Source organism: Dermacentor albipictus, chromosome 5 (assembly GCF_038994185.2).
Source record: "Dermacentor albipictus isolate Rhodes 1998 colony chromosome 5, USDA_Dalb.pri_finalv2, whole genome shotgun sequence".
Taxonomy (NCBI): domain Eukaryota; kingdom Metazoa; phylum Arthropoda; class Arachnida; order Ixodida; family Ixodidae; genus Dermacentor; species Dermacentor albipictus.
The window spans coordinates 46,649,448-46,668,698 of record NC_091825.1 but is presented as its reverse complement, the minus strand read 5'-3'; the positions used below and the strand labels follow the sequence as shown (position 1 = coordinate 46,668,698).

General features: G+C 47.0%; 1 protein-coding gene across 3 annotated transcripts in view; it reads left to right on the top strand.

Moving 5' to 3' along the window:
• Nucleotides 1–2,434: 2,434 nt before the first annotated feature.
• Nucleotides 2,435–19,251, top strand: part of LOC135900479 (fatty-acid amide hydrolase 2-A-like) — a 143,224-nt gene continuing 126,407 nt past the window's right edge. The window contains exons 1-2 of one of the 3 annotated variants that reach the window (XM_070538366.1): nucleotides 2,435–3,175; nucleotides 4,532–4,830. In XM_070538366.1, the coding sequence (XP_070394467.1) occupies nucleotides 4,567–4,830 (264 nt within the window). In that variant the 5' untranslated portion in view covers nucleotides 2,435–3,175; nucleotides 4,532–4,566. Of the gene's footprint in view, nucleotides 3,176–3,807; nucleotides 3,826–4,531; nucleotides 4,831–19,251 lie in introns of those variants that run through there. The other 2 variants (XM_065429963.1, XM_070538367.1) reach the window with 2 other exon arrangements.

Sequence of the window (19,251 nt, the reverse complement as noted above, 5' to 3'; positions counted from 1 at the left end):
TGTTTATGTAGCCTATTGCAAGGTGAGCTCTCTGTCTTGTTTTCCTACTTTTTCTCTTATTGACGCCGATGCTATTCTGAGGTTTCCCTAGGGCACCTTTTTCTTCATTATTACCTAGCCTGGGCTGCTGAGCTCCAGTGGGCACCCCAAAAAAGCAAGCGCGAGACCAGCAAGTCGCCAGCCCACTTCTCGTTGAAGCCGGTGATTGAAGTGCATCCCGTCTCGTTGAAAACCACCATAACTTCTCACTTCCCTGTTTACTTCGACAACCTCGAAACCTTTCTCTCGGTTCATTGTCCATGTAGCCTCATTAGAAGCCACAACCGCGCTTTTGTACGTGATTGTCACGTACAGGGATCTCTGGCCCCGCGCACACCAAGATCTGCTCCTGAGGGGACAGCTCGTGAAAGTAGTCTACCCCCTTCGCCAAGCGCTGGGCTATAGTCCTGCCCCTTTTCTGCTGAGCACGTCGTTTAGCCTACCTTCGACTACGACTAGGTTGTGTCGGTGGGCATTTCTCCGCGAGGTTTGCTTTGCATGCCTCATGACAGCGCTCAATGCCCGCCCTGGAAAAGTCCCTACCTCCACACTCCTGTCGCCTTTCACCCTCTCCACAATTGCCTCTGAGCACCTAACCAGGTTTGGGTCTCAGCGATTATCACCCTTTCACTCTGTCCTACTGGCGAGGCCTCTCCCTGCTTCCCTTTGTCATCCTTTTCCGCGTCATTCGGACTTTTCAAGGGGCATTACCCCTCCATTATCGCTTTGCTTTGTGGCCGATTCGAGGTAGGTGAAGCTCTTTCCAGCTACCCCAACCCCACGTTGCACGCATTGCCTGCGCTTTCATGACACTCGATCCCTGCCCTGTCACATCCGGAGACGGCGTTCCATCGTCACGACCACTCTCGTTCATGATGGCGATCTGTTCAACTTTTCCTCGGCTACTTCCCCGCCTTCGGTGCATCACGCTCCATATTTAGTAAGGTATTCGACCGGGCGAAAGAGACACACGTAGACAAGCGCTTGCCTTCGTCTCTCTCTTTCGCCGTCCTTTGTCCAAGTTCGCGCTGTTAAAGGTTTATGGATTGATATTCACCTAATGTCTTACCTTTTCCACCTGCTTCACCAGCTCATCCCGGAAATCTTCCATTTTATTTAGTCTAGCATCGACATGACAGGGTCTGCTGATGGACTGTGTTTCCTCTCCATTCGTATCCTTCCTCTTGCCTTCCTTCAGGGACCTACCTCCCCCCCCCCCCCCGCACACTGCACGCGTTACAGTCTTTCTTGCCATGTGTGGAACTTAGCTTTTTCTAATGCAAATACCGAAGCTTTCAGAGCACGTGCCTTCAGCAAAGGCCGATGCTGTTAGAACGTAAATCCTCAAACGGCCGCAAAATAATTCCCATCGATGTTTTAAAAGCAATGAATGCCGCACAGACTTAAGGTATGACACGTGTTCGCACGTGTTCAAACACGCGACCATGCTCTTACTGCATTACCAAAGCAATATTCGCCATACCAATGCACGCACACTAAAACCACTGTTGGTTAATAGTCATGCCACTTTCAAACTATTATTTAAAGGCTATGAAGACTTAACGTCCCACAGGTTTGCACGTGTTGAAACACGTGGCACGAAAGGTCGCTCTGACCATCCTGCAAAACCAAATATGCACGACGTACACCCGTGCAACCGAGATGGCGTTTTCGGCGGCGTGCAGCCGAAAGTGCCATTTCGTTTCTCCAGAGCAAACTGCTTTGCGAAAAGGGTCAATGGACCTGCGCTCACATTTCGCGTTAGTGAGTGTCGTAATCCTCGGTGAATGGTTTCGTTTCGACTTCAGACAACGGGGCCTGTATTTGCAAAAAAAAAAAAGAGTTCGTACGCTGTATTCGATCGTAAGAGGAAGTTACATCCAACATTTATGTAGGACATATAGTAGCGGTATAGCGGTCGGCCAGTGGCAAAGAGAACTCAAGACGTAAAAAACTTTGTGAAACAGATCCAGAACTTCAGGCAACACGCAGAAATCCACCTCCTCCTCCCCCTTTGCTTTATTTACAGTTTTTCTCGACTTACAGGAGCAACTGAGGCACTCGGTAAGCTCCGTGGGTTCGCATATTTCGTAATGCATCGTTGCCCCGAATTTCGTTACGCGCAGGACAAGTCCAATAGTCGGACGCACAGGTGGCGTAATGACCACCACACACCACGCGTGCCCCCCCTCCCCCCCTTCTCCCCCATCACTGTGGAGCCTCAGTAAACAGGCACACCAGCTTTGCGCGAGTCCCACTCGGTGGCGCCAGCCGAGGAGGCGATGCTTCCTCGTGCTGACCGGCCCGCGCCGCGCGCAACTTGAAGGAAGCCCGCGCTGCTCCCGTTCACGCTTTCTCCTCCTTCCTGCTGGCGCGGCCCACGGGGCGCGCGTGACCCTCGCCGCCACAAGGCGTCGGCCGCGGCGCGACTCGGCACGGCAAACCGAGACGACCGCGGATAAGATCGGCGCCCGCTCTGCTCGCCTGGTTCCGAGGACGCGGACGTTGCGGGGCCGAGTCTCCGAGGGACTCCCGCGAAGTAACGTTCGCTTCGTTCGTCGAGTGCACGCCGGGTACGCGCTATCCAGACGGAGTACTGCTCGGCACGTAACGTAACGGACGCTGTGGGAGGACGACGTCTGTGCTTCGGACTTGCGTTTTGTGACGTACTTGTTGCCGAAGACCTCGGGACTCGTGTGCGATCAGCTTCGTCGGAAAAGCGCTCGCGTGGTTTTGACGGCACGCGTGGTCTGCTTGGCACGATCTTCGGGTGCGAAGGCACCGGACAAAGCGTGACGACCTGCGCCCTTGGAAGCAGAGCGTCCGCCGTCGCTTCCGGCAACCTCTACCGGACAATTAGCGCGCTGTGGCTGGGGTCCATTGTACTTCGCATCCGTGGCGACGTGACACGGCCTACTTGAACGCCTCACGTCTCGCCTGCGTTGCCTCTCGCCTTGGTAATGCTCAAGTGGACCGAAGGGCTGTACCGTGTCGCGGATATTTATTTGTGCGGTGCGCTGGAATCGGGCTCGAGTGGACGGTTTTTTGTGCGTGACTTCGGTGTAGTGACGCGGCCTGCTTGCCCTACTTGTCAACACAGATTCCGCGACCAGTCGCCGATGCTCCAGCAACTGCGGTGAGTCGCATCGAGCCTTAATAAACTGAATTCACTTTCTATATTGCTGTTTTCAGCAGTTCTGTGCCTGTTTCAGTTTGACTGTCCGTCAGATATAACGGCCTGACATTTATAACGAACTCTAGTCTTCCAAACGGGAAAATTATAGTGCCGATTATTCCTGTGGTGAATATATACTAGCTGTTCTTTTGTTGGTGCCTACGCGTTCGTTTTCGAAGCGGCATACCAGAGATCCCTCAACCGGGAACAATAGACACAGATGGAAAGGAAAACGCTTCCAATGGCTGTTTGGCTCGATTTAGTAACACGAACGCGAGAGTACGGCGAGTGCTAGTAACGCAAAAAGCTTTCATGATATGGTAGAGAATTAGTGCACATGCTGCGCAGATGAAAATGGAAGGAACATTTTAGCCACTTGGCCAATGCGACAGCGGGGTCGCAGTGTCTCTCCCCCGAGACAGGATTGTCCTTTGCGCTTCCGGTCATTCTTAGATCTTCTTCTGATACGCTGGTTCACATCCGTTCAGGCAACGCCGACCGCATTAAGGGCTGAAGACACTCCGGGACAAGCACTGGCCTAAAGAGGTGACGTCTTTCGATTACTGTCTCCGGCCACGTGCTAACAACGTCATAGAGACACTTGACTCGCTGTGAGTTTCGCCTGTAAAGCTTCCATAGTGAGCCACGCTTAGATCTATCTCCTTTCCGTTTACACGCTTCGCTAAATAAGCCTCGGAAACATCATATAAATATACAGTTGAAACTAGATTTAATGAAGTTATGACCACGCTCGAAAAATTTCGTTAAATCGGGAAGTTCGGAAAATCGAGTAAGGGCTTCTTCAGTCCTTCGAAATCTATAAATTTAATGCAGCGACATATAAAAGGTACAGCGGCATTGTGTTTGCCGCTAACCCATGCCTGCGCGTCTAAAAAGTGCGCGAGGGGGGCGAAATACCGCCGCCCTTAGCGCCATCTGGTACGTAAGAACGCTAGCGACTGCCGATTCCGTTGTCCCGTGCATGGGCGCGGTGAGCAGCATCGTCAAAATAAACGTAGGGCCGCGACTAGGGTGCCGAGATGTTTTAACGCGATAATTAGAAAGAAATCACATCTTTTTTCGCTGATTCATTAATGGAAAGTCTTCGTTAAATCTGGTTTAATGCAAGCTAGTTTCGGTAATTCGGCTTGACGACAACATTGAACCTGATGGGTACTTGCGGGGAATGGGAATTTCTTCGTTAGATCGGGAACTTTGTAAAATCGGGTTTCGCTATATCGAGTTTTAACTGTACGGGATTCTCTCCCTGTACAATACGTTTGACGTCGAGACCAGCGGTGGCTCGTTGCCCCGCAGCGCCTGTCCCGAACTGAATCGGCAGAACCGGTGAGATGGCCGACGAGGTCTCCGCGACGGCTTCGCCGCCGGTGCCGGCGAGGACGACCGTCGACGTGGTGGGTCCCGCGCTGGGCTGCGCCTGGCGCGCCTGGCTGGGCGGGCTGATGCGGCGCCTGGTGGACGCGGTGGTGGACGCGACGTGCGGCGCCGTGCACGCCTGCCGCCGCGAGCCGGGCCGCGGCGCGCTGCCCCCCGTCACCGAGCCGCTCCTCCTGAAGCCCGCCTCGGAACTGGCGCGTCTCATCGGCACCGGGAAGGTGGGTGGGCTCGCCGAAAAGCGGCTCTCGCGTGTTTTGCTTTCCGCCGGCGCTCGGTGGATTACGTCACCGTTATTGAATTGTCGCTAGACGCGGGACGTGCCTGCAGAGTGTGTGCTTTCCTTTAATGGTTGAAGAAATATTTTACGATTGCCCGTAGCATGGAGCGAAAATGTGCGCACTGAGATTCATCACTTAAACGGTTGGACATTACAAGAAAAAAAAATGAAGGTGCATTTTGGGCTTATAAAAAAAAAAAGGTAAGGAGTCAGCTGTTCAGCTAATTACCTTAGGGCACATAATGCAATTTAGTAAATGAAGCCAGGTATTTCACAAGGCACATCCACTTTGAAAGAATTTGAATGCTAGCATCAGTTAGAGAAAGGTGCTGCGATACTTGCGGTAAAAATGAACAGTTAATTGTTTCACTCGCTTCTTTACCAAAATATCTTTTTATGCGTAGAAGCTCTGAAATGACTCGAACACTAATGCATATCGTCCCACACGCTAGAATGTATATATCGAAACTGGTGTTATCCTCTGAATTAGTTCGAAGTGGATATGGTTTGTGAATCCACTGGCCACAATTCGTAAGCTGCAATATGTGCCATAAAGTGTTTAGTTAGAACGTTCATAAGCAAAATTACCGTTGGTGTAGTGATTATCTATTATGATTTCTCGTAATGATAATGTCCGTGTTCTTGAGTCATCAAGATCGAGAAGTTCAAGTGCGCTACATATTGCAGTGGGCAACATTTAAAAATTCTGTACATGAAAGCCTATACAGTAAAGTATGCGGGTCTGATTGGACTGCTCAGGGGTCGCCAATAATTCAACATTCTAGAATTCCAGGGAAAACACCCGGAAGGCGGAAAATGGAAATTCAAGACGATGAGCGAAACGAGAGCAACGTAAAAGCGGGTGCCAATGTTTCGAAAAGTCTTGAAAAAGACAAGTCCACTTGTCAAAACGTTGGCTCCCGCTTTTACCTTGTCCTCGTTTTGCTCAACATTCCAGAATGTACGTTAGCACCAGCGATTGCTATAGAAGGTACGGTGGTGCGTGTATAAATGGCGTACGCATTTAACCCGTGTGATTATATTCGAAGATCGACCAGCGTTCTCGCCACTATCAATGGGATTGTAGGGTAGCCTGCCTCTGTGGACGTAAGTTCGGCCAAACAAGAGTTAGATTTTTAACTCGCACTTTTGGTAGTTCTTGCTTTTTTGCCGTCACTAGAATGGGACGTACAGAACGTGATCCACGCTCAAGTATCAATTTTAGACTGTGCGGTACAGCTCGAAGCGGGACATGGGGCACAGGAAAAAACGAGGACAAGCGCTTACTGCCGGCCCGTGAAGAATACCTGGGAATAAGTAAGCCATCCCAGGTCTTATCACGAAGGGAGATGGCATTTTTAGACAATGGCAGCGCGAACACTGAACGGGGGTGGCATCTTTATAATGTTTTTCTTCTTGATTTTTTTTCATTTTTATTGTTTGTTTTTACACGCACGCACACACACACACACTTATTTATTTTCTTATTTATGTGGTTTTCCTTCTGCCTTTTCTATATAAGACCTTGTATAAGGCAATAAAATTTCAGTTGGCAGTAAGCGCTTCTCCTCGTTTCTTCCCCTGTCCCCTGTCTCGCTTTGCGCTGTACCAGACAGTCTAAAATGGAAAAACAACTACCTCGAAGTCTCACCCTTCAAGTATCCGGATTTATAAGGCTGCCTTCAATACTCCTCAATCAATCTTACTTACGATGTAACAGCGTAAACGCCTATGGGACGATAACTTGAACGATGTGTGTGTATCACGCAGTGTATGTGTTTATTGATGTTCGTCCCCTCTTTTGTGGCGTTCGTCGTTGATTCAATAATGAGCCAATCAGGATAATGCAGCCGACTTGTTCAACCACCCTCAGTTTCTGAATGAGAGGAAGGACTTTGAACTTGCTTCGATTCCCGCTATACGCTTCGCCATGTTCGCGGCGCGCTGTGATGTCGCCTCACACGTTGCCCATTGACACGTTGTCAAGCAACCGTTCACTCACACAATAAATAAATAAATAAATAAATAAATAAATAAATAAATAAATAAATAAATAAATAAATATTTTCATATATTTTAAACTTCATTGCGAAAGAGGTTTATTGAAAAACGGCACGTACACAGTGACACAGCCAGTGACTCAAGCTGGCGGGAATACATATATATATATATATATATATATATATATATATATATATATATATATATATATATATATATATATATATATATATATATATATATATATATGTATGCGCGACTGAGCTGTTTTCGTGGCGTTCTCTGTTTACCTTCAGACTGATTCAGTAAGCCCTGCTAGTTGTCACACTAGCATGGTAGCGTTTCATTCTTGTCCAAGCCACAGGCACGTACTGCTCGTCTGTCGAGAGGCGCCGGCATTTCGCTTGTGCTCTGAGCACGTGACTGCATGGCATGCAGCTTCGGACGTGACGCTTACTAAACGTGCCCCAGACGTCGTGCTATAAAACGACACAAGAATTTGTTCGTTTCCCATGGCTCGATCTTTCTAACGAACTGCCTTTGTAGCGTTAAACGTTAGAAGCGTCTGTGGTGCTGTGGTGACATAGCAGTTTCCCCATCGTCTGTATAGGGTATAAGCCGTGGATACTTACGTGATTTTGACCCCAGAGTGAAAATTGGTGTCCCTAATATTAGAATTCAGGAACTTCGCGTGCTACTTGCTAGGCACGTTCTGAGGTGTTGACGTAGTACTTCTACTGAGGATGACTTCATTAAGAGGAAGCGTTAGCTCGTGGGCTGCTATCTAAATACTCGGTGATGGAGGAATTTTTTTTTTTTGGGGGGGGGGGGGGGGCAACCGCTGGACTGAATTCGATAAAGTTTGTTGCATTTGTAATGAAAATCTAGCATCTGGTGACTGTATGAAGCGCAGTTTTGATTTAGGGCGTTAATCTTTTATAAAAACTGCTGAAGACACAAATAAAAAAAATGATACTATGTTTGCTGCGCTTTAACTCGGCAATTAAGATGGTATCCCAGTTATGTTAACCACATCTTTTAATACGACTAAAAAGGGCAATATTGATCGATTATACACAACGCTAAAATTTACCAGTCATCTGTGAGTAGCACTCCTGCTGAACCCTTGTAACCATTGTAACCAATTCAACCGAACCCCAAATTGTTATGCCGAACGTGTCCGCTTTAAAAGCTCTAACAGATGGAGTTTACAGAACCGCGGTGTTTATTTTTGACACGGTTACGAATATGTAAATTTTGTGCCTCTATTTTTTTTACTTTCCTAATATTTGGGAATCTGAAAAGAAAAATTGAGGTCATCAATAAAAATTCAACTTTTTTCTGTCAATGCAGCTAAACTTTGTCTTTATAATGCAACAAATTTTACTAAACAGAGTTCCGAGGCTATCTCACGAAATCATTTCTGCGTTTGATATTTGTTTGAGCAGCCGGCATCGTAGTTGGTCCCCGAGTCAAAGATTCGCAGTCAGGTTCAGCCCGAGTGCCGGGAAATTCGCAAGTTGGAAGCGAGATCGACGCCACCGATGACAATGGACAAGGCCCCGTGTGCGTCGACACGCATGGGGTGGTCCCCTAAACGTTTCCGCGGTTAGGAAGACCAACCATCGGGATCACCCACTTGGCCGCAGCCGTCACGCGTGACGCGCGTAGCGAGAGTCCACAGCGCCATCTGCGACGTTTCCGCAACAGCGACGTCTCAAGGAACTGAGATGATGTACTTGTTACTGATCGTTGCTTCAGCCATGGTTCAGAGGGGTTCGGTAGTGTTCCCTTTATCTTGTGGCTATATCTTTTCAACGGTAGATTTGGAGGCCCCACTGTCACACTAGCTCATTGCAATCCGCACCGTATGCAGAAAGATGATTTGCTCGGTCTGCGTGGGGTGTACGCGTGTTGAGATCTGACCGTTCGTTAGGCGTGCATTTGTTAAGAACAAATTAAACAAGGAGAACAAATTAAGAACAAGGAGAAAAAAATAAGACCTTCGGTTCTCGAACTAGATGGGGTATTTATTCCGGATGTGAGGCTATATACCACTGGTGCGAATTTTCATCGTATTCTTGTAACTCTGATCAGCCAAAGGAAATAAAAACGTAACGAGAACACAGTTTTAATCAACCGTTTTCTTAATGAACGCGTTTCGTGACATAAACGCGCCGAGAGCTCTCGGGTACAACGTGGAAGGCAGCCCTGGGAAGACGCTATATATGTTCGCGGCGGGCAGAGGCCGGCTCGCTTCCCCGAAACGAATGAACCATTCCTTAAGGAACATTTCTTTCATTTCTGTTGTCCTCAGTACATTTCACTCAGAAACACTTCATTCGCTTTTGCGCAAAGTTTATATTTGAGGTTGCGCATTTGGCAAATTACTGACACTGTATTAAAGGTGCCGCCCTTCTTTGACATCTTCGATACACGTTTTTTATTGCATGTTTTAACTTCCTGCTGCTCCGCGTGTGACGAAGGCTTTGATATCCTCAAGGACGCCTAACGAGTCTTTTGTGCTCGCACAAAGAAGCCACTGAAACCATGGGGTGAGCAGTGGGCGAGGAGAAACGTCGCCGGGGCTGCCTTCGAGGCAGAGCTTGACTTCACGATACATTCAGTGCAGTTGCTGTTGCCCAAAGACATTTCCAAATGATGCGTATGGTTAATCGTTTTCGTAAGATTTATGGTCGCTGCGGCAGTAGGGCGTGTTTTCGTGTGTTTTATTTGCGGTAAGGCCATTTTCGAAACAGTCCTTTCACCGCAGGCAAAAAAAAAAAAACGTGCGCGAGAATAGCCATTACGAAACTTTCCTTGACACTACACAGGTGTGACACGCATAAGACAGGGAAGTCATGTGATTTGCTCATCACAAAATCCAGCGCTATACTATACGAGAAACACTTAGGTGCAGGCAACCCGACCAACGATCTTAAGCAATTAAGGCAGAAAGCTGGGCTAGTTGGTAGTTATTCGTATAGGTGTGTATAGCGTTCGGTGTGTCTTTTTTCGTGTTCCTGTCCATGTCCTACTGTCCACCAATATTCCAACACTTCTTAGCGCAGTCAACGGGTATAAAGTAATTTCCCTAGCAAAATTCAAACTATAGGTGTGCATTAATATATGTGATGGACGTCCTAAATGTAATTATTCTCATAAATCAGTACCGATTTAACAACGGTAACCAATGGCGGGAACCAACGTGTCGACAAAGGAATTTGTGTTCTTCTTGGCCCCCTGACGAAAACATGTCCCCACTCCCTGTAGGAACGTCGTTCCGCGATGAAGGCTACAGGTCGAGACTTCCCTCGTTCAGTCGCTGCTTATCGATTGCAGTCATCGTCATCGTCTGACGCCTCATGCTATTCTCATTTGCAATTATAACCACGGGTATTGATCGGCATGTGCGTCGCCTGAAGGGAAATATGTCCGAAACGCCTTCGCATTGCTCGTACTGAACAAGCGAGCACCGAAGGTCCCCCCGAGTGGCGAAGACCGCGCGCTACGCACTCGACGTGCGATGTGCGAGTTGCGCCACCCGTCGCCACGAATTAGACCGTGCGCGCAGACTGGAACGCAGGGGTGTGCACCACATACGCGGCATACGTAAACGCGTACAACTGCCCTCAATTCACGCACTCGCGTAAACGCTACGAGAGCTTTTGTTGTTGTTCTTGCGACTTCTACGTTTTTAAAGCTTTCTTATTCGGGTCAGGACAGGTGGTCGTAATGGTTAGAGGAACGTTGGGGGCCGTGGCACAGCGTCAGCCTCGATATGTGCTCAGCGCTGCTGTCATTGATGTTGTCTAGAATTGTTAGAGATTAATTAATATACGGTTGAACAACAGTAGAAGCTAGAGAGTTCCCGCACAGGTAACCATGTACATTGGCTGGAATAGTATACCCATAGGGAAATATTTAGCGCGCACAATTGACAAGGACACAGCGAAGGGGGACACACGAGCGCTTACTCACAACTGTTTTATTTTCGGAGAGATACAAAACATAAATATCTCAGCTATCAGCACTGAGCATCTGCAACAAGAGTCGTCAGTAAAACAGAAACAGATTAAAAACAGATTAAAAAGGTTCAACCAGTATTTAAAAAAGCAAATTCATTTTCAGTGATTGCGACCGATGATTGGTTTATGCATTTTTCAGCACACTTTTTTATATGAAACGATTCTGCGATTTCACGCGTTAGTTTATTTTTATCTAAAAACAAAATGTCAGTGTCAAAAAGTATCGGATCACAATGACATAGATTACAGTGGTTCGACAAGTGCGAATAGTTCTCTTTACCGAGAGAACGTTCATGTTCTTTTATGTTCATGTTCAGTTCTGCATCAGTTCTGTTGGAACAGTATCATCTGGACAAGAATCTGGACATGTTTATTCTGGACATGGAATCTGGACTCGTTTTCCACGAGTATAAGGCTTATCCGGATTAGGAAGCTGTTCGAGGTCGTTACGCACGCGTAAATTCAAAGCGGTAATTTTTTTTTATCTTAGCCAAGCGTATTTTGTTTCTTTTGTTTTCCTTCTTTTCCCCTGATAACGAATGGTAATAGGCCACGCACAGGCCATGAGCAAACAAAGGAGAATTCTAATCAACCAATCTGTCTGGTTCAAGCGAAAACATTGCCTTCCGAGGATACGTTAAGCTGTCATCACAGTTTCCGCACTCGAAACACTCTGGGATCGAGCGCATGTCACCATCAATACAACATACTTTTTTTGTGAAAAGGGCACTGAATAAGCGCATTAAGTCAAGCTTTATTACGTTAAGCTTCTGACGTAGTACGTTAGTACAGGTGGGATTAGCCTGGTATGCTTTACGCGCAGGTAGCACCGCTGAGCGTCTCAAGCGCTGTTAGCAAGGTTATGTCGCCAGATGTTGATCTCTTGAAGAAAGTCAATCAACAGTCGTGAAACTCATTTACCGATTACTCTGAGAGCTTCAGAGGAAATAAATTCTGGAATTAGCAAGACGACAATCGCCACCGTGAGTCAGAATGCAGAAAATGCGCCAAAACGAAATACCGGTGGCGACGCTGCCGTGGAGTTTTCGCACCAGCTCGTCTGACGAGGCGCCTTTCGACAGCGCGTACACAGAACGAGCTAGCCTGCACTTGCGCACAAAAACACAAGGACCGTAAGGTAGACGTTCCTGAGCAAGCGGTTACTCTGTGTGCTATGTGTACAAGGAGTCCCAGCTATCATGCACTGAGCTTAAAAAAAAAGAAATGATGGACCATCCAACGCGTGGATGACCAAGTGCGTGTTGTTCGTAGAGTCCGGCTGAGAAATCGACAGTAATCTGTTTCATGACATTCAATTAGTTAATATAAAGTAATTATTGAACTGTTTAATTGCTGCTCTGATCGTCAAGACATTCGTTACTGAGTTGTAGGTAATCCTGAGATGTTTCTCAGGAGGTACACGTCAGGTGCTTATTTTATGGGGGGAGGGGGGGGGGCCGAAGAGAGAATGCCAGCGAAATATTAAAAGAAAAAGAAAATATTGAACGATTATCTACAACTCCTCAATTTACCTGTTAACGATTTAAACAGTTAAATAATTATAATAATTTTAGTTATCTAATTGGATGTTTATAGATAACCCTTATATATATATCTTTCACTGATTACGAGAAAGCGTTTGATTCTGTGGAAACCTCAGCAGTCATGGAGGCATTACGGAATCAGGGTGTAGACGAGCCGTATGTAAAAATACTGAAAGATATCTATAGCGGCTCCACAGCCACCGTAGTCTTCCATAAAGCAAGCAACAAAATCCCAAGAAAGAAAGGCGTCAGGCAGGGAGATACGATTTCTCCAATGCTATTCACAGCGTGTTTACAGGAGGTAATCAGAGACCTGGATTGGGAAGAATTGGGTATAAAAGTTAATGGAGAATAGCTTAGTAACTTGCGATTCGCTGATGATATTGCCTTGCTTAGGAACTCAGGGGACCAATTGCAATGCATGCTCACTGACCTGGAGAGGCAAAGCAGAAGAGTTGGTCTAAAAAGTAATCTGCAGAAAACTAAAGTAATGTTTAACAGCCTCGGAAGAGAACAGCAATTTACAATAGGCAGCGAGGCACTGGAAGTCGTAAGGGAATATATCTACTTAGGGCAGGTAGTGACGGCGGATCCGGATCATGAGACGGAAATCATCAGAAGAATAAGAATGGGCTGGGGTGCGTTCGGCAGGCATTCTCAGATTATGAGCAGCAGGTTGCCATTATCCCTCAAGAGAAAAGTATATAATAGCTGTGTCTTACCAGTACTCACCTACGGGGCAGAAACCTGGAGGCTTACGAAAAGGGTTCTACTCAAATTGGGGACGACGCAACGAGCTATGGAAAGAAGAATGATAGGTATAACGTTAAGGGATAAGAAAAGAGCAGATTGGGTGAGGGAACAAACGCGAGTTAATGACATCTTAGTTGAAATCAAGAAAAAAAAATGGGCATGGGCAGGACATGTAATGAGGAGGAAAGATAACCGATGGTCATTAAGGGTTACGGACTGGATCCCAAGGGAAGGGAAGCGTAGCAGGGGGCGGCGGAGATTTCGGTGGGCGGATGAGATTAAGAAGTTTGCAGGGACGGCATGGCCACAATTAGTACACGACCGGGGTGGTTGGAGAAGTATTGGAGAGGCCTCTGCCCTGCAGTGGGCGTAACCAGGCTGATGATGATGATGATGAATTTGATGTCATGAAATAAAAGAAAATTGGTGGTGGCTTCTGAACGGGACTCCGAGCAACATGCAATTGGTCTGATTCGCGTTTCATGATAATCTGCCTTCTCCGTGCATGATCGCTGGGACAGCCTGTATACGTGACCCTTGCGTAAATTAACGAGTGTTTGAAGTGCGCTGCGGTGGCGCGCTTTGTTGGCGCCTACCGCAGTGTCCTCGTGTTTTTTTTTTTCTTTTTGTGCGGTGGCACGTTAATTCCCAGTACCAGCAAGCCCAAGCTTACGTTCTTTCAAGAAAGGAAAGTTTCGTCTTCATTCTGTCCAGTAATCAACGACCCTTTTCCGCCAAATGAATGAAATTAGCACTTCGGAACCACAGGAGGCTAAATCGCTGTCAGTTCTACGCTGTTTACGTCGCGTAGTCTCTCGGCTCCTCTCGGGCGTGCTCACAAAGCGTACGCAGCGCCACCGCCGCCTCTCAACGGCCGCGCACTCCGGGTGCGGTGAACGGAGTAAAAGGCGGGTGTTACGTGGTCACACGCCCAAACAATGGTGCGAGTCTGTATAGCGATACGAGGACCTTTCCTCCCCTTGTGCGTGGGGGTTCTTTTTTCTTTCAGTCGCGAAGGCAGGACCTCGGCGGGCGTCGCTTTTTCGGCGTCCCTCTTCCGCGGAAGCCGCCTTTCCTGCTTCCTCCTTCCTCCAACTGTTGCGCCACAGCCAGCGGCGGTATGCGACCAGCGCTACAGAACGCGCCGTCCAGCCTACGCGGTCATCGCTCTCCGCGCGCCCTCCTGCGTTGCGGCGGACGCTGTATAATTGCGAGCGAGGAGGTTGCAAGTCTGCAGCCCGTGCCAGCGAGGCGTGCTTGTTGCACGAAGCCGTGTATCGCTTACCGCAGGCCCCCTCCTCCGCGTGTGCGGCCACTCGACTGGCTCGTGCCTTCGCCAGTGGGTCACACGCAGAAAACAATATACCGCGTCCTAAATGTGCGCCGAAGACGATTCGGCTTCGCCCCTGGGATGGTTCGGCCGTTCGGGTATCGAGAGGATATTGTCTTTCGACTCGGTCAGCTGCGTGTCCTTCTTGGTCATTGCGTGGCCTTTTCACCCCGGAAAGAACACTGTGCGGCACGTGACACGTGTTTTTTTCTCTCCAAATTTTCCTACCTCCAGACCCGATTGTCATTAACATCACCAGGAGCAAAGGGTAGGGAAGTGGGAGGAGGGAAAGGAACAACATGCGCAGGTTTGACACCAAATGCAGGCCGACGAAAGTTAGCCTCAGACGAATACAAATAGCAACAACTGGTGCATTATCTAAGTGTAGCATTAGGACGACACTGTTATATGAAGTAGTATCAAATTCCACCTGTAGAATAAAACCTGAAGGTATGCGCTAAGCGCGTTGTTTGGCGTAATGGTCGCGAAGAATTTGAACAGGATGTTTTAATCTGAGACGGTAGTTTGGTGACAGCTTGTCTGGACTCCTTTTACAAAGTATACCCCACGCCGCGCACTAACAAAAATGCCTCATGAACTTACACAGGGGACACTATGCATCGATATAAAAAAATAAACCATACCAAGACGTAACCATTCTGAACGCGTGCTTTTATGTCTCCGGAAGTGCCCCAAAAATGCGAAGTACAACTTGCGGGCAGATACGCACTCATAAAGAACACTGCATTTTTTTCTTTTAGTTCCTATGTAAAAAGGCTGTTAGTTAATTAGGCTAATAATTACACGTAAAACGCACTTGCTGTTGTAGCTCATGTCTACAGCTACTAATGGTACATTACACTGCTGCCAACTGCGCTTCAGCTGACGTTTGCAGCGATGCGGAGTCCTCTAGAGGCTGGAATCACAGAAAGTATGGCCCATCCAAACGTGCTAGGTTCTCCCAGAGCAACTGGAGTATCCACGTGATAGAATTTCGGTCGGCTCTCGGTCACGCTCGCATTTCGACCGCGAGAGCGGCACATATAGGCCTGTGTCGAAGCACGTTGTTCTGAACGAACCAGGCGAATGTGTTCCAAGAGCACTATTTCGACGACCCGAGTGGAAAGCGCACCGTGAGAGGCTTCTGGAGCGCTCGAAAGCTATCAGTCGAATCTACCATAAGGCTGTGTTGCCGAGACGCCATGTACATCGGCCATAATATGTTTCCTCTCGAATGAAGCAGGAGGTATGCGTGAAACTATATGTCCGATGTAACGCAGAGGTTTCTTTCGTTATGTAGACTCTACCTTTCCTGTCATCCGCCACTCGCGACCAGCGCATGCTGGTTGAAATGGAGGCGGTGTGCGGCTCAGACCTGTAAAAAAAACGCGAAAAGGAATAGAATTGCAATGAAGTCGTTGCATTATCCCCGCCTAGAACCATCAAATCATGGTGTTTGCCAGTGGTGGCTCAGAGATGCAATTCGTTTATTCAAGCTTGAACCCTTGCCTATTAGCGTTATCGCTTTATAGGTTCTCCTAATTACGTAAGAGGCTGCAGCATATGAATTGCAGAAGTAGATTCTTGCAAACTGTGGAAGCTCGTAGAGAAGCAAAATACGTGTAAGACTAAATGCACTTTATTGGTCAACACTTCCACCACGTGCAAAAATATAGCTGATCACTTCCGAATTGGGCAATAAACTTTATTATAGCCCTTCACTACGAGTCTGTTACGATAGTCTTGTATTGTTGGGCGCAAGAAACTAATCGTTGAAACAACCCGTGTTGGGCAAATATTTTGCTGATTTAGTTTGAGAATATTAAGATGCTCAAGGCGTTTTCGGTCTTGTGAATAATAAGCTCTCATGCGTAGATTTTGGCCACGGTATAAAGTAACAGGTTGTGCCGGCTGAGCTTCAGTTTCTTTAGCATAGGGACACCGACTTACCTCTAGTTCGAATGGTGGCAAAATCTGCCTCTAATAGTAGACCTCAATATCTGGCATTTTCATACTTAAGCTGTACCCGCCCTTCCCCCAGAAAAAAAAGAGACGTTGTTGCATTTCTTTCTTTTTGCAGTCGTCACAATCACTTGATGGCGTTGAAGTTTAATTTGCGAAGTGCGTTGAAGGATACTTTTGATGGAAAAAAGCTTTGTGGGCGCTGAATACACCTGTGCGTCTGCCTTAATTCTGATCTCGTGAGAAATACTTGTGCTATGTTTGGTCACTTTTCTCAAAGGAGGGGGATCAATATTCTAGCAAGATTCAGACCTGCTTCCTTGTCCCCCCTTTTGACAAGGAATCACATTTATTAACTTTCACGGACAATGAAAGACCATTGCACGAGCAGGTTAGGCATTGTTGGCACTACTATTTTGGTGGTGCGAAAGTAGGGGGTCAGCGCAAAATTGACGCAACAAAAGGCGAAGAAAGGACGAATGCAAGTTATTTACAAGTGACGTGCAAGTGATCTTATTTTTTGACATGTGCTTCTTCCATTTCAGTCGCCTCATTCAACACTCGTAAAGAGGTGTATGGCAAAAACGTGTTTCACGAATGCTCTAAACAAATCATGTTTTCACTCAGACAGATAGCTTTAGCAAGCAGATAAACGGTCTTCAGATAACGAGGTACCCCAAGCAGCTTCTAATATACGTAGCGGAATCGGTTCTAAAGGTAAGTTAGACGGAAGCGACAGGATAGCAGCCAAGCAGCATTAGAACGCAACAGAAAAGAAAGAAAGAAAAACTGTGATACCCCACATGCATCGGTTAGCGCATAACTGAAAAAAAAAATAGTAATAGGAAAACGCGAAATGCAAACGTTGCATTTTCGGCTCGTAAAGAACATTAAAAATTTAATTAAGGGGTTTTACGTGACAAAACCGCGATCTGGTTATGAGGCACGCCGTATAGTGGGGGTATCCGCAACAATTTGCACCACCAGGGATTCCTTAACGTGCACCTAAATCTAAGTACACGGGTGTTCTCGCATCTCTCCCCCGTCAGAATGCGGCCGCCGTGGCCGGGATTTGATCCCGCGACATCGTGCTTAGCAGCGCAACACCAACGCCATTAAGCAACCACCGCGGGTGCATAAGAGCTTCCCGCACTGTGTTCGAAAGTAAACAAAACAGCAAGGAAGCCACACTGCTGCTCTATAGGGCATGAAAACAGCTTTGTAAAAAACTGTATTGAGGGTGCTGTCTGTTCGGTCCCGCTCTCTTGGGGCAAGAAATATGTAGGACAGACAGGTACGCGCATAAATGAAAGATTAAAATAGCACAGCTACAACGTACACAAAGGGATTAGTGGCGACCTAGGTCTCTACTGCAGGTATTGTTGTAGCATTCCAATATTTTCAGAAACACGTTATAAGAAAAAAAAGACAGCAAATAAAAAAAACAACTAGAGAAATAATTGAAGCCATGGAAATAGTAGGCCTAGTAGAAAATTGTGTTAGTATGCTTACCCTGACCCTCTCGAAAAAAGAAGATAATACAGCACGTGCTTGTGACGCAAGTCGATGATGCAAGATAGAGATAAGTGCGTCATCTTTCGTTAGTCTTGTTTTACTTCGTATACTTTTTTGACTGTCAAGGTATCATATATGCCCACGTGTCGAAAATGAAATCAGTTGTAAGTCAGTGTTGTGTTCGTCCTTTCTTCGCCTTGTATTCCGTCAATTTTGCGCTGTCCCCATACTTTCGCACCCCGAACCAACTATAGCCTAAGCCACAACCCTAGCCTGTATTTTCGTGGCCTCACGAGAAATTTTTTAAAAACAAATATTGCTGTTGTCTACACAAATAAAGACCTTAATTTTGGAATAAGGGAATTATTTTTTTAGAAATGCGAAATCAACATTATAGGCTACATAATGGCGGTTGTTTATTGAATTGAAGTTTGCTTAGGTTACTAAAGAGCCTGCTATGCTTTTCACATAATCTCTTGCTTTCCCATTTTTATACAAAAAAAAGGGGGAATAATATCAGCACAATTCAAACTGGCGAAACAAAATGTAGCCAGCAAGCCCACGAATGGTCGAGGGTTCGAGTGCCTTAATTTCATTTTAATGAACGTTGCCTTAATTATCTTGTATTATTTAACGTCAAACGACGTGGGCTCAGGTGTTTAGGTTAACTATATGGTAATTAGCTGTGCCTTAATTACCTTGCCTTAGGAGGTCACACCAAAGGTTGTGGGTTAGACCACCAATGGTACGTTGCACATCAATTTGGGTGACACTGAATTTTGACGACGGACGGTCAATTTTTCGATAACGCCGGACAACGAATTTTTCGACCTCACGAGCCACTTAAGGCTTTCGCCTTGATAACAAACGGCAGTTGCACAACTCAATGTGTTGATTTCACTTGTAAGTCGCGCTCGTTCGAATATTTGAGCCCGACTTCTCACACCACTGCTTGCTTTTAGCGTCACGTTCATTGGAGCCCAAATGACAGCTAGAGAATGAAAATGCCGCTAACTGATTCAAAACAGACAAACAAGAAATCGAGGGTTTGACGTGGCGACGATTGAGAGTGCCAGGGACCCAACACTGCGCTTCAGGCGACACCTGCGCCTCAGCCGTTGTCACCTTTGAACGAGCCGTGCGGTGTAGCGCTTCTAAAGCGGAAAGTTGAAAGGTCGGCGCCAGGAATAGACCACGCGTGGCCAGGTGTAGCCGGGGGTCATTGCCAG